The sequence below is a fragment of the Eucyclogobius newberryi genome, unplaced genomic scaffold (assembly GCF_026437365.1).
Source record: "Eucyclogobius newberryi isolate DKJ021-1_F unplaced genomic scaffold, fEucNew1.0.hap1 SCAF_12, whole genome shotgun sequence".
In the NCBI taxonomy this organism is placed as follows: domain Eukaryota; kingdom Metazoa; phylum Chordata; class Actinopteri; order Gobiiformes; family Gobiidae; genus Eucyclogobius; species Eucyclogobius newberryi.
Genome location: NW_027315746.1, coordinates 195,844 through 210,679, shown reverse-complemented (window position 1 = coordinate 210,679; position 14,836 = coordinate 195,844). Strand labels below are relative to the sequence as shown.

General features: G+C 46.6%; 1 gene segment (V, D, J or C); it reads right to left on the bottom strand.

Moving 5' to 3' along the window:
• Window positions 1-14,036: 14,036 nt before the first annotated feature.
• Window positions 14,037-14,568, bottom strand: LOC140355631 (T cell receptor alpha variable 38-2/delta variable 8-like). The segment is given in 1 exon segment: window positions 14,037-14,568. A coding segment is annotated over 1 exon segment (399 nt).
• Window positions 14,569-14,836: the final 268 nt, after the last annotated feature.

The following is a 14,836-nucleotide window of genomic DNA, read 5'->3' as shown; positions in this document are numbered from 1 at the left end:
TCAGGTTTAGTTTGACCTCCGTAACACAGAGTCTCTTCGTCTCTTAAATCCAGACTCAAACCTGTTCAGATCCTACACCTCATTACACGTCCTGATTCATGAGAAATGCACAGTATTGGACTGTTTCCCGATACAGTATCAGAACAACTCCTGACCCAGGTCCTGGACTTGTTCTGGTTTCTTTCTAAACTTTCTCTCAGTCAAGATTTGAGTTTCTAAACCAGGGGTGCCCAATACGTCAAAAGTGATCGACCGGTCAATCGCAGAGTCATGAGGGTCGATCGCGCCGAAGCACGCCGGAAAGGCCCGGAAAGGGCCGATGCGCCTAAGTGCGCGCTGTGTGACGCAGAGGAAGGAGACAGGAAGTGCTGGTTAAGCTCAACCTTTTATCATTTAGCGGAGTTGTGGTCAGTATATCATATTTTCAAAATACTCAGCTGTATTAAATGGTCTAGTAAAATTGCAGATTTTCTCTCTCATTTTTATTCCACATTTGTATATGATAAACAATATTAGGCTATTAATGTTTCTTTCTAAACTTTCTCTTAGTCAATATTTCAGTCTGTAAACACTGAGAACAGAAGAGGGCCAAGGACTGACCCCTGAGGGACCACAGTAAACTGCAACAAATCACTGTGAGTCTTGTAACGGAAAAATGTCATGTTTTTATCTGTGTTGTTATTGTGTTCAGATAAAATTATAATATGGGCCCCTGATAAAGATGGTCCGTATCATGCCTCAGGACATGGCTCGAGGGTCAGGACATGGCTCGAGGTTCATGACATGGCTCGAGGGTCAGGACATGGCTCGAGGGTCAGGACATGGCTCGAGGGTCAGGACATGGCTCGAAGGTCAGGTCATGGCTCGAGGGTCAGGACATGGCTCGAGGTTCATGACATGGCTCGAGGGTCAGGACATGGCTCGAGGGTCAGGACATCAGGACATGGCTCGAGGGTCAGGACATGGCTCGAGGGTCAGGACATGGCTCGAGGGTCAGGACATCAGGACATGGCTCGAGGGTCAGGACATGGCTCGAAGGTCAGGTCATGGCTCGAGGGTCAGGACATGGCTTAAGGGTGTAATAGTGAAATGGGTCATGTCATTCCGATATAATATCCGTTGTTTTCCTGTGCAGATGATCTAAGAATATTGTTTCCTGATTGGGACTGTCCGGCGCCTCTGTATCAGGCCATTTAGAGCGACTTGATTGTGTGTGAAAACATCTCTGATTGACGTCTGAATGAGAAGATGGAATCGTCACAGGCGTGATGGCTGTTCTATCTCTTTTGGAGCTGATTGAGTGTGATGATGTGCATACGTGTCAAGTGTTTGTCACCGCCTTTAAAAGGATGTACTCTGTAAGTGTTATGTCAGGTAGGGACAGACTCTGTCAGGGAAAGAGAGTTTATCCACTGTGAATAAACCTCCACCTTTTGAGAGAGACTCTGTTTCTGCTTCATCTTTTCTTGGTCATTGTTTGCAAAACTTCAGTAACAAGGGTCAGGACATGGCTCGAGGGTCAGGACATGGCTCGAGGGTCAGGACATGGCTCGAGGGTCAGGACATGGCTCGAGGGTCAGGACATGGCTCGAGGGTCAGGACATCAGGACATGGCTCGAGGGTCAGGACATGGCTCGAGGGTCAGGACATCAGGACATGGCTCGAGGGTCAGGACATGGCTCGAGGGTCAGGACATGGCTCGAGGGTCAGGACATGGCTCGAGGGTCAGGACATCAGGACATGGCTCGAGGGTCAGGACATGGCTCGAGGGTCAGGACATGGCTCGAGGGTCAGGACATGGCTCGAGGGTCAGGTCAAGACTCAAGGGTCAGGCCAAGGCTCGAGGGTCAGGACATGACTTGAGGGTCAGGACATGGCTCGAGGGTCAGGACATGGCTCGAAGGCCAGGACATGGCTTGAGGGTCAGGACATGGCTCGAGGGTCAGGACATGGCTCGAGGGTCAGGACATGGCTCGAGGGTCAGGACATCAGGACATGGCTCGAGGGTCAGGACATGGCTCGAGGGTCAGGACATGGCTCGAAGGTCAGGACATGGCTCGAGGGTCAGGACATGGCTCGAGGGTCAGGACATGGCTCGAGGGTCAGGACATGGCTCGAGGGTCAGGACATCAGGACATGGCTCGAGGGTCAGGACATGGCTCGAGGGTCAGGACATGGCTCGAAGGTCAGGACATGGCTCGAGGGTCAGGACATGGCTCGAGGGTCAGGACATGGCTCGAGGGTCAGGACATCAGGACATGGCTCGAGGGTCAGGTCATGGCTCGAGGGTCAGGACATGGCTCGAGGGTCAGGACATCAGGACATGGCTCGAGGGTCAGGTCATGGCTCGAAGGTCAGGACATGGCTCGAGGGTCAGGACATGACTTGAGGGTCAGGACATGGCTCGAGGGTCAGGACATGGCTCGAAGGCCAGGACATGGCTTGAGGGTCAGGACATGGCTCGAGGGTCAGGACATCAGGACATGGCTCGAGGGTCAGGTCAAGACTCAAGGGTCAGGCCAAGGCTCGAGGGTCAGGACATGACTTGAGGGTCAGGACATGGCTCGAGGGTCAGGACATGGCTCGAAGGCCAGGACATGGCTTGAGGGTCAGGACATGGCTCGAGGGTCAGGACATGGCTCGAGGGTCAGGACATGGCTCGAGGGTCAGGACATCAGGACATGGCTCGAGGGTCAGGACATGGCTCGAGGGTCAGGACATGGCTCGAAGGTCAGGACATGGCTCGAGGGTCAGGACATGGCTCGAGGGTCAGGACATGGCTCGAGGGTCAGGACATGGCTCGAGGGTCAGGACATCAGGACATGGCTCGAGGGTCAGGACATGGCTCGAGGGTCAGGACATGGCTCGAAGGTCAGGACATGGCTCGAGGGTCAGGACATGGCTCGAGGGTCAGGACATGGCTCGAGGGTCAGGACATCAGGACATGGCTCGAGGGTCAGGTCATGGCTCGAGGGTCAGGACATGGCTCGAGGGTCAGGACATCAGGACATGGCTCGAGGGTCAGGTCATGGCTCGAAGGTCAGGACATGGCTCGAGGGTCAGGACATGGCTCGAGGGTCAGGACATGGCTCGAGGGTCAGGACATGGCTCGAGGGTCAGGACATCAGGACATGGCTCGAGGGTCAGGACATGGCTCGAGGGTCAGGACATGGCTCGAAGGTCAGGACATGGCTCGAGGGTCAGGACATGGCTCGAGGGTCAGGACATGGCTCGAGGGTCAGGACATCAGGACATGGCTCGAGGGTCAGGTCATGGCTCGAGGGTCAGGACATGGCTCGAGGGTCAGGACATGGCTCGAGGGTCAGGACATGGCTCGAGGGTCAGGTCAAGGCTCGAGGGTCAGGACATCAGGACATGGCTCGAGGGTCAGGACATGACTTGAGGGTCAGGACATGGCTTGAGGGTCAGGACATGGCTTGAGGGTCAGGACATGGCTTGAGGGTCAGGACATGGCTCGAGGGTCAGGACATGGCTCGAGGGTCAGGTCACGAGTCAGTTTATGTCACTGCCTTTAAAAGGATGTGATGTCATTGTTCTGGAGGATGAGGGACAGAGACCTTTGTCAGGGAAAGTGATTTTTTACTGACCACGAGTAAATAAACATCCACCTTTTGAGAAAGACAAACCCTGTTCAAATCTTTATTTCTTTGCAGAAACAGTCTGACACTGGAACCAGAAGCAACATTTGATTTCTCAGGCACCTTTCCAGACACTACATACATTTAAAGGTCCCATCACATGCAAAATCGACTTTTCAGAACTTTTAACCTTCTTACATTGCTATTTGTGCTTCATATATGTACCCAGAGTGTTTTTTTGATTGATTCCAGCAGTGTTTAGCTTTTTGAGTTATTCACAGATTCTGAAAGTGTGAATTCAAAGCTTTCCAATGATGTCTCTCTCATGTAGATCTGATCATATTTGAGTAAGTTGTGGTCATTTGAATGTAAACAACTCTCAAAACCTTTCACTGAGAAAACGGCCTCTAAAGTTTCTCACCTGAGTGAGCCCAGAGTCACAGGGGGGCGGGGCTCATTTGCATCTCATTGAGATAAGCCCTCCCCCCTGTCACACTGACAGCCCCTCCCCCTACAGCTGTCACTAAAGACTCAAGAGGAGTGTTATTGATGTGAACTGGACTTGAATCAGAATTAGAAGTTACTATATTAAAATGGAAGTACTTGGATTACAAAAGGCCCTGAATAGAATCAAAGAATCAGAATCAGAATAGGGTTCATTGCATTTGTCGATAAACATAATTCACAGGTGATTCAGTGCAACACAAACAACAAAAGATAAGATAAGCTAAAATAGCCTTTGATGTTACAACGCAGTAGATACAGGGGGAAAGGACAGTAACTTATAGGAAGTTTAAAAAACACTCTTAATAGTAGAACTCTTATAAACAGATGCCAGGGCCAGGTATCCACCTGGGTCCATGGCTTTGAATATATGAGATAATAGATAATAGATATGATATGTACACCACCAGAGTCTAATTACATCAGAGATCACATCCTCATCCTCTTCTTCGTCTGTGCACTCTTCTGTGCTGTGACTCTCGGCGCTGGGCATGTGATGTCTTTTGCCTCGTCAGCACAGAAAGGCCTGATTTTTTCATGCAGATAGGTCTGCCTGTCAATGTTCAGTCCAGGTGGGACCAGGACATGGAGATTGTCGACCGGAGGCAGAACAGCTGAATTGCGCAGTAGCTGAAATTCCACTGGTTCTGCTTCACAGTGACTTTTCGCAAGCACCACACCTGGTCTCTTGGCATCAAAGCTGTAAACAAATAACAGGACATTTAAGAAATGGCTAACTATTTCACATAAAACACTCATTAACTATTTTTTTTTTTTTAACACAATGTGAGAGTTTCAATATAAATACCTGAAGTGCTGATAACTCTTGATCTTTGGAAGCCGTCTGAAGAAGGGACTCAGATGCTTCTGCCAGTCCAAGTTCTTGACAAACACTTTGCCATCCGCCGTTCCAACAAGCTGTGGGATATTGAGGTGAGACTCAGGAGAGCTGTTTTCCACTACCTGATGACAAGGGCGACAATGTAAAAAAATGAGAACAGAAGAAACATATCTTAAGCAGAGAGCAGCACTGAAGTTTTGCCAGGCTAATGTTTACACATTACAGTAGTCAAATAATATAAACTAACCTCAGCGATGTCTTCCAAAGTGTCAGCCCTGGTCTTCATGTATGCTCGCTTGATAAGTCCAAAGCCGCAATCAGGGGAGAATTTGGTGTGGCCAGCAATGAGGAAGTGGATGTCCATTGTGTAGTGAAGCTTGTGTCCAACACGCCAGGCAGCACCACAACATGAAAGTGTTTTTGTTTTGGCCACTGCAGTTGTCACAATGAAGATCCACGTATTTTTGTCCAACACCGAAGTTGTTGAAGAAATGAGGCATGTAGCTTATGACTTCATTGCTTCCCTTACTTGACGACATGCCTTCGTCAATCAGGAAATTGACCTGCTTCTGCATCCCTTCACAGGAGACACCAAAAAGGCCACATTTTCGTGGAGTCAGGAAATACATTGGCCCCGGCTGCAGAGGGTTCGACGGAAAGTGTATCTGTAGTTGACAGAGAGAGAGAAAGGAGATTAGATTAATACATATGACATTTGATTAAGACGTATATGTCTCTATAATTGCTATTCTGCATTTGCACTATTATTAGTACCTGCTGTGCAAAGTGGAAGCTGTAATGCATCCTGATGTCTTTGCTTGCTGGCGGTGAGGGTCCGAAAGACAGCACATTAGATTCTGTTGTCTGTCTGCAGCAGCAATCAAAGTGTTGTAAAAAGTCCTCTCACTTTGCACAAGGGCAAGATGATGCACTTGCTTCTGGACCACTTCAGATTTTCTTTCATCTGGGACATTTGCACTTTGTATCAGCAGCTCGTTGTTGCTGACACTGCCAACAGAGATCTGTGCGTGGCCTGCAGCTTCTGATGTGTGGGAGAAGCTGTTTCCACACTGATCTGAAGCTTGATTTAAATAATATTTTACACTTACCAAGCTCCTTAGCTGACTTCACGTAGAGACGCCAAACTGAGGCCTTAGTCACATGGGTTGGGAGCTTCACATGCCAGTCCTTATGGCCAGGATGTCGGCCCGGCAGCATGATGGAATGGACTTCTGCATAGTTTTTGATCAACTCCACAACGGTGTGGATGACTTCATGGCTGATGAACCTGGCTGTGTGCGGCTGTGGCTGTGCACGCTTCTTCCTCAACCGTGGTCTCGCTCCATTTTTGTCATAGTGTTTGATTATGTCAGTCAGGGCGTCTTTACCAATTCTGAAAAGGGGAAAAAAGGGATTAGGAAATATAGGAATAACACGCTTCACAGATAACAGTTCACATTGTTCACATTTAAGACGCAAAACGCGGATACGAGGCAACTTTAGCCCTCTGCTAGCGGGGCTAAAGGGGACTAGCTCCCTTGAGATAAACACGGCTCGTAAAAGCAAACACTTGTAGAACAGCACACATAAACGGGCCCGCTCGAGCGTGTCTGTGATGGGAACTAAACCAGCTTATTCTCATAGAGATATTTCCTTTGTATTTAAGACGCAAAACGCGGATACGAGGCAACTTTAGCCCTCTGCTAGCGGGGCTAAAGGGGACTAGCTCCCTTGAGTTAACACAGATGCCCGTAGCAAAAGCACAAACACTAGCAGGCACTTTCAACATAACATGGATCGAATGTTACACAAACAGTACTTACGCCATGAGGAACAGAAAAGTATTTCTGCAGACTTCCATTCCTCCTATGAAATAGCTGGTCCGAGCAGATTTTCGCTTTGTCTTCGGCTTTTTGGTCGACGTGGTTAACTCCAAAGTGACGACAGAACGTCTGTTTGCTTCCATATGTCCGATAATCCTCATATCTTGCCACTCTCTTTCTGCTGCTAGAGAATCGCTCCGCAGCTTGTACATGACTTCTGGGGTTAGTTTATTGCTACACGATTCTCTTGAGAGCAGAGAATTTTCTTTTCTTCTTGCGTAACATTCGCAGTCAAAGTTACGGATCTTTTCCATCTCTTCTTCCTCGCCTGTAAATGTTACCGTGCCTATAGCGTTCCTTATTTCACGCTCCAGCTCTTCGGTGTGTCCGGCCGCTTCTTCCTCGTCTTCGTCCTCGTCTAAGGTCAGCTGTAGACTAGGGATATTTTCCAGCTGGATGAAATCGCACTCTTCATCTGTGACCTCATCTTCAGATTCAGAACTTAGATAGTCATCTGGATAAGCGGACTTTTCGCAGAAACAATCCAAAAGCGTGGAGCTGTAACAGCCGCGGTTAAGCTCCAAAGCAATAGCAGAAGGATCCATTTTTCAACTGATTTTACACAGTGTGTGTTGCGTGTTGCCCATTGGCTGACTGCAATAGCTCAGCTGTTCTTATGGAAATGCAGTCACACCCCTCTGCACGTCCAGAGAGCGCCCGAAAACACCACATTTTAAAAGGCTTTATTTATGCTTTTAATGCTGCAAATACTGTTATCTGATACATCGAATGGCTGGTCCATATCTTCAACTTTCACATAATGCAAAAAAACAAAAATCACAAATTTGGGGAAAAAAGAGAAAATGCTGTTTATCTCAGTTTCCCCGAGGCCGACATGTTCCGGAAATTTGCCCGTTCTGCCACATATTACAGACTAACTCCTTTCCTCGAATCTCCAAACTGACGGGGGGTGTCTACAAGACCGCGTCATACCCACAGGCACGTGTCATCATCCCCCCTCCCCCCTCTCCACAATAGACGGAGAGAAGTTCTATCCGATACTGAAAAACCAGGAAATAAGAGCGCGATGGACATAAGACTTATAAGTCACGGGTGGGCGGGGCACACACGCGCTCTGAGACTACGTCACGGGTGGGCGGGGCACACACGCGCTCTGAGACTACGTCACGGGTGGGCGGGGCACACACACGCTCTGAGACTACGTCACGGGTGGGCGGGGCACACACGCGCTCTGAGACTACGTCACGGGTGGGCGGGGCACACACGCGCTCTGAGACTACGTCACGGGTTGGGCGGGGAGCCAGATCGCTCTTCTTAAGGGTGGGGGCGAATCAAGCCCCCAGCAGCCAAGATGGCCGCCCATTCAAGTCAATGAGAGCTGCTCAGTAGCGCATGTCGCCAGTTAGCCTTTACTTCGGACACTGCAGCCAAGAAGTGACGTAGGTCTGCGTCCGGTTAGCGTACCATGTGATCGTACTGACCAATCAGAGAGAGTTACTAGAACAGCGCAGAGCAGTGTGAGATAAAGAGAAATATTAAACAACTGGTTTTAAGAAAACTGAAGGATTTTGAACCGGAAAAAAGTAAATCTATTTATTGTCATGGCTCAATAGTTTAGAGTTATTATTCAGTGTTTTGAGGTTTATCGCAAATAAAATATAAAACCATAAAAAATGTCTCGTTAGTAAACTTTTTCACTGTCAATGGAAATAATTCTGGTCCTTATTAAGTACATGGAATGTATGATCTAAAATTGATTTCTTAAATTACGGATTTTTAATCATATCATTCTACAACATGTCAAATGTATTCAGATGACATGTTTATCTACATGCAAAACATGCTAAAGTCATGATTAAGTCCGTATTTAGGTTTCTTGTCTGTGTAATACAGATAACAACACTGATGGACACGAAACGTTACATCGATTAGTTTATACTTGGCAAAACATTCCATTTCCATAGCATTTATACGTGATTTAGTTTTTCAGGCAGAAACATTTCGAGACATCACTTCTGAGTAGTAGATCCACGGCCCTCAGGTCCGTGGTGGTCATTAGTTTGATGATTTGTTCAGTTATTAAACGCATAGATTCATAGTTTTACGCCTGTAGCTCAGTCGTGGCATTTGGGCTCATCCACGGCATCTCGGCCCCTTCACTTCACCTACACGCGCTCTGATTGGTCTAGACGGTCACGAGCTGGGCTAGAGCGGCGCGCTAGAGCGTAGCCGAAGCTAACAGCTTAAAATGCCTTTTAAAGACAACTGAAGAATCTTAAAATTGGAAAAAGTCAATGACCCATAAATAAATAAGAATTGCCGCTATATCCGACTTTTTTGAAAGCTCTACGTGCCCTGTCAGCCGAACACGAGCAGTTTTTAGTTACATTGCGCTCTAGGGAAAAAAAGCGTTCTGGACGCACCATGCAGTACCAATGGAGTGGCCACTGGGGTAGTCTGCGACATGCTGCGGCGAGCCATACCCTATCCAGATATTATAATAGATCCATGGGGCGAATATCAAACCAAGCCGTTTGCATTTCCGGGTTGGTGAGGGGGGTCCAAGGTCTGAGTGATATTTCTAAACTATTATGTTAAGGGTGTTGCACAACACTTATTATTATCAATTATACACTTAGGATAGACTACGAAACGTGAAAAAAAGCATGTTATGGCACCTTTAAACTACAGTATTAGTGTTTCACAACAACACACAGATTTAAAGGGCTGTGAGAGCAGCAGAGCACAGACTGGAGTTTAGATCTGGAGCGGTGAGAAGACTGCAGCAGCTTCTACCACAGGAGGAGACTGTGGAGCAGTCTCAGGAAGTGCAGCAAGAGTCAGTCTGCTCCAGTGTCTCCCTCTAGTGGAGCTACTGCAGTATTGTCTTTTCTCCAGAGGTTTTTGTTCAGAGTTTAGGTGTTTCCTGTCACTGTGGGCCTCAGAGCACAGTAGTACACAGCAGAGTCTCTCACATCCACATCCTGGATCTTCAGAGGGAAAGAGTTCTTCTCAGCCTCAACTTCAAATCTCTTTTCATTGAACTTTGAAGATTTAACTGTCTCAAGCCATTTTGAAAGAGATCTAGTTTTCTTCATCATGTATTCTGGAGCTCCTCGTCCTTCTTGTTTGTACCAGAACAGATATGCAGTTGAATCACTGGTTTCAAACTCACAGAGTATAGTAGCTGAGCGTCCCTGAGTGGCAGAGGCGTCTCCTGCTGGCTGGGTCACTGTGTCTTCTCCTTTACACTCTGGGGAAGAACACAGGAGCACAACCAGAGCTGAGAGCAGTGTACACAGGGCAGACTCCATCTTAAAAGCTCAAATCCTCTCAAGTGTCTGTGTCTGCTCCTCTCTTACAGTCTGGCTCCTCCCTCAGGTCTCTGTGGTGGTGACACTGATGCAGTTGGAGGTCTGTAAATACATCAGATCAGACACAATGTGTTTCTCCTTCAGTTTATGGACTGGAGTGTTCATCTGCAGCTCCTTTGAGTCCAGAGAGTTTGAACTAGAACAGGAGGCAGAGTCTTTATCTTCAGCCTCCTCTGTTACTGCTCTGTTCTGGAGAGAAGTCCACACATTTCACTGTAACATTTACCTGAGACATTTCATCTAACTGAAAATATTGTAACTCATAATGTGAGAATAAACCTTTCTCTTAGTAAAGATTTGAGTCTCTCAACACTGAGAAAGAACAGAAGAGGGCCAAGGACTGACCCCTGAGGACCGACAGCAAACTGTAACAAATAAGTCTGCCCCAAATCAATTGTCTGTTTGCTGTAACCCGACCCAACATTTTTCAAGTGGGTCGGTCGGTTGGTAAATTCTTATTTTTTTTACTTTTACTTTTCAACAGTCAATGACGAAGAACTTCTCGATCAACCCGATCGGGAGACTAAATCTCCCGATATTAAGATATTTCAATCGACCTTTTGTAAGCCGTTACCCTTTATTTTGGTAGCAAAGGCGAGCGTGGGGAACATGCGGGGGACAAGGGCGCCGCCATGTTTGTTGTGATGACGCTGCTGGGCGTGTTTTCCCCCAGAATGCATAGTTTAAGTCAAATTTAAATTAATCCACACCATGACATAGAATGATATGAGCAATGGCCAGGCCAGTGGCGCTGACGGAGTGAAACCAACATGTGAAAGACAATGTATTTCCCCCCCTGCATCGTCTGTTTAATAAAGAAGCATATGGAGGACTGAATATGAAGGCAAGGCAAGTTTATTTGTAGAGTGCATTTCATACACAAGGCAATTCAAAGTGCTTCACAGCAGGAAAAATGCATTAAAATTACAAAGAAATTAGAAAAACAGAAACACAATCAAATTAACTAAATAAAAAATAAAAAGCACCTAGCCAAATCCAAATGTATCTGACCACATTGGCAGCATTCCAGACACTCCTTCCCATATTTATTTGACACTGCAGCATGACAGGCGTCTCCGGGATGGACACATCACTTTTAGATTGATTTGTTCCCATATCTACGCGCTTTCTGCAAACTGCACACGTCTGTGCTGAGCGTATGTTTCTTTTATGACGACTCTCTCGTCGACGCCTCCACCTGATGTGTGACGCTTTGTATCTTTAACGACGGACCTCGTCTCGTCTGCCCCTCCCTAGATTTAGCTTTCACTAAACTAGTTGTCTCAGACAAAACTCGACCAAAGCTTTAGTGTTAGAACCAAGCTATTGGTCAGTGGGTCAGTGCCAGGCTCTTCCTGGGCTTTACAGTAGGCTTAGTGCCGACCGACAACCAGTGTGTGTTCTAACCCTGTCCCCAGGCACCTGCCATGAGCTGCACTTGGACACGGCACAATGGGCTATTGTGTCCAGTAAAATTATTTACATGTTCAAATGCAATTGTATCAAAATAGTAGTTTTAGAATTGTAGAGAATTTCTCTAAGAAAGACCTTTTAATTTGAATAAATTTAAAAGGTGCAATTTTAAGCTAAAATTTAAAGGTGCAGGGTACTACCTCAACAATAGTCCTAGATACATATTTTAGTATTTAAAATGTCAAAAATTAAAAAGGGTAACGTGTAAATAATTTAAGACATAAAAGAGAAGAGTGCAAATAATAATCCTTTCAGTCATATGCGCAGATAAACAAAACTGTTTTTAGCTTAGATTTGAACATTGTCAGAGTAGAAGCCTGTCTCACATCTTCAGGAAGACTGTTCCAGATTTTAGCTGCATAAAACTGAAACGCAGATTCCCCATGTTTTGTCCTGACTCTGGCACCAGCAGGAGGCCGGTCCCTGAGGTCCTCAGAGTCCGAGATGGTTCATATGGCACTAACATATCCAAGATGTACTTTGGTGCTAGGCCAGAAGACGCATATGCGTAACGCAATGCTTTGTTTGTCCCTTGGGATGAAAGATAAATTTACCAGCACTATAAAATTGTTCTACGCTGCGCTATAGGAAAGACCGGTCGGTGAGTCGGCGGAATATTTGAAAAATAAAATAATTTTGGCGTTTTTTAACTAAATGCTGATTTTTTTTTTTCAGTCGGCTAGTTTTGTACCGGGTCGGTCGGGTTACGGCAAACAGACATATTATTTGGCTCAGCCTAAGATAAGATAAGATAAGATAAGATAAGATAAGATAACCTTTATTGATCCTACATTGGGGAAAGTCCAGTGATGCAACACAGATAAGACACAGACGTATAATAATAAAAAAACAGATAACATAGTGTAACTACCGTGTTTCAACTTTGTCTAAAAAGGACATCACGCTCCAGACTGATGTTGCGTCAGGTCAGGTTTAATTGCAGTTTTCTTTCTCAACTTTACACCTTGGCACTTCACACCTTTACACCATGAAAGCTAAACAAAACAGAAAATGCATCAGCTATAATGAATTACAAACAGTACAAAATAAACCAACACAAGGATATTTACCGTGTTCGTCAACATATGACCATTGGTAGTGAAGTGGGTTTCTGGCAGACGTTTGTCTTTCTCTACTCTCTAGCCAGTCTTTTCTTTTACCGTTCTGTTTCATGGCTTCTCTCTCTCTCTCCCGGTCTCTGTATTTTTACTTCCGGGGCCACGCCCGTGGTCACATGAAAACTTACACAGGTAAATATTAACTTAAATAAATAAACAAATAAATAACAATTACAATGATGCTTGGATTAATTTGGTGAGAAACTTATGAAAATAAAATGTTTGAGGCGGACTCTTAGTTGCCATGGTAATCAACACTGACCAAATAGTGTCAGCTACACTTAGAAATAAACTCTTATAATCTTAATGATAATAACAATCTTATTTACAGCTGTTATATGGACAGAAAATATTGCACCAGGATGATTGACATTATGTCACAGTATTGCACATGATTATTTCAGTATTGCACATGGGTATGACAGTATTGCACATGGGTATGACAGTATTGCACATGGGTATGACAGTTACATGTGTTAAAGGCAAACAATGTTTGTTGTAGAGTCTGTGATGCTGCTGCTCCAGCAGGCCACACCTACAGGAGCTGATGCACCACAGAGTCATAGAAGGTCTTCAGGAGCGGCCCTGTCAGGAGCGGCCCTGTCAGGAGTGGCCCTGTCAGGAGCGGCCCTGTCAGGAGTGGCCCTGTCAGGAGTGGCCCTGTCAGGAGTGGCCCTGTCACTCCAAAAGACCTGAGTCTCCTCAGGAGGTGGAGCCGACTCTGGCTCTTCCTGTTCAGTCTGTGTTATGAGTCCAGTCCAGTTTGTGGTTCAGATGAACACCAGGTCCTTGTATGAGTCACTCTCTCAATGTCCCGTCCCTGGATGTTCACTGGTGAGGGGGGCGTGGCCTGTCCCGTCCCTGGATGTTCACTGGTGAGGGGGGCGTGGCCTGTCCCGTCCCTGGATGTTCACTGGTGAGGGGGGCGTGGCCTCTGTAGAAGTCCACCACCATCTCCTTGGTCTTCCCCGCGTTGATGAGGAGGTGGTTCCACAAAGTCCTGCTCCAGTCCTCTGTCCTCCACATCATCGTCGTCTGTGATGAGTCCGATGATGGCAGAGTGGTCAGAGAACTTCTGCAGGACACAGCTGTCCATGTCTGAGATCTGCAGTGTAGAGGGTGAAGAGAAAGGGCGCGAGCACGGAGCCCTTGGGAGCCCCCACACTTCAGGTCCCACACACTGCAGGCTGCGTCTGGGTTTAGTCTGAGGATTCACAGAGAGTGTCGCCCTCTAGTGGAGCTACTGCAGTATTGTCTTTGCTCCAGAGGTTTTTGTTCAGAGTTTAGGTGTTTCCTGTCACTGTGGGCCTCAGAGCACAGTAGTACACAGCAGAGTCTCTCACATCCACATCCTGGATCTTCAGAGGGAAAGAGTTCTTCTCAGCCTCAACTTCAAATCTCTTTTCATTGAACTTTGAAGATTTAACTGTCTCAAGCCATTTTGAAAGAGATCTAGTTTTCCTCATCATGTATTCTGGAGCTCCTCGTCCTTCTTGTTTGTACCAGAACAGATATGCAGTTGAATCACTGGTTTCAAACTCACAGAGTATAGTAGCTGAGCGTCCCTGAGTGGCAGAGGCGTCTCCTGCTGGCTGGGTCACTGTGTCTTCTCCTTTACACTCTGGGGAAGAACACAGGAGCACAACCAGAGCTGAGAGCAGTGTACACAGGGCAGACTCCATCTTAAAAGCTCAAATCCTCTCAAGTGTCTGTGTCTGCTCCTCTCTTACAGTCTGGCTCCTCCCTCAGGTCTCTGTGGTGGTGACACTGATGCAGTTGGAGGTCTGTAAATACATCAGATCAGACACAATGTGTTTCTCCTTCAGTTTATGGACTGGAGTGTTCATCTGCAGCTCCTTTGAGTCCAGAGAGTTTGAACTAGAACAGGAGGCAGAGTCTTTATCTTCAGCCTCCTCTGTTACTGCTCTGCTCTGGAGAGAAGTCCACACATTTCACTGTAACATTTACCTGAGACATTTCATCTAACTGAAAATATTGTAACTCATAATGTGAGAATAAACCTTTCTCTTAGTAAAGATTTGAGTCTCTCAACACTGAGAAAGAACAGAAGAGGGCCAAGGAC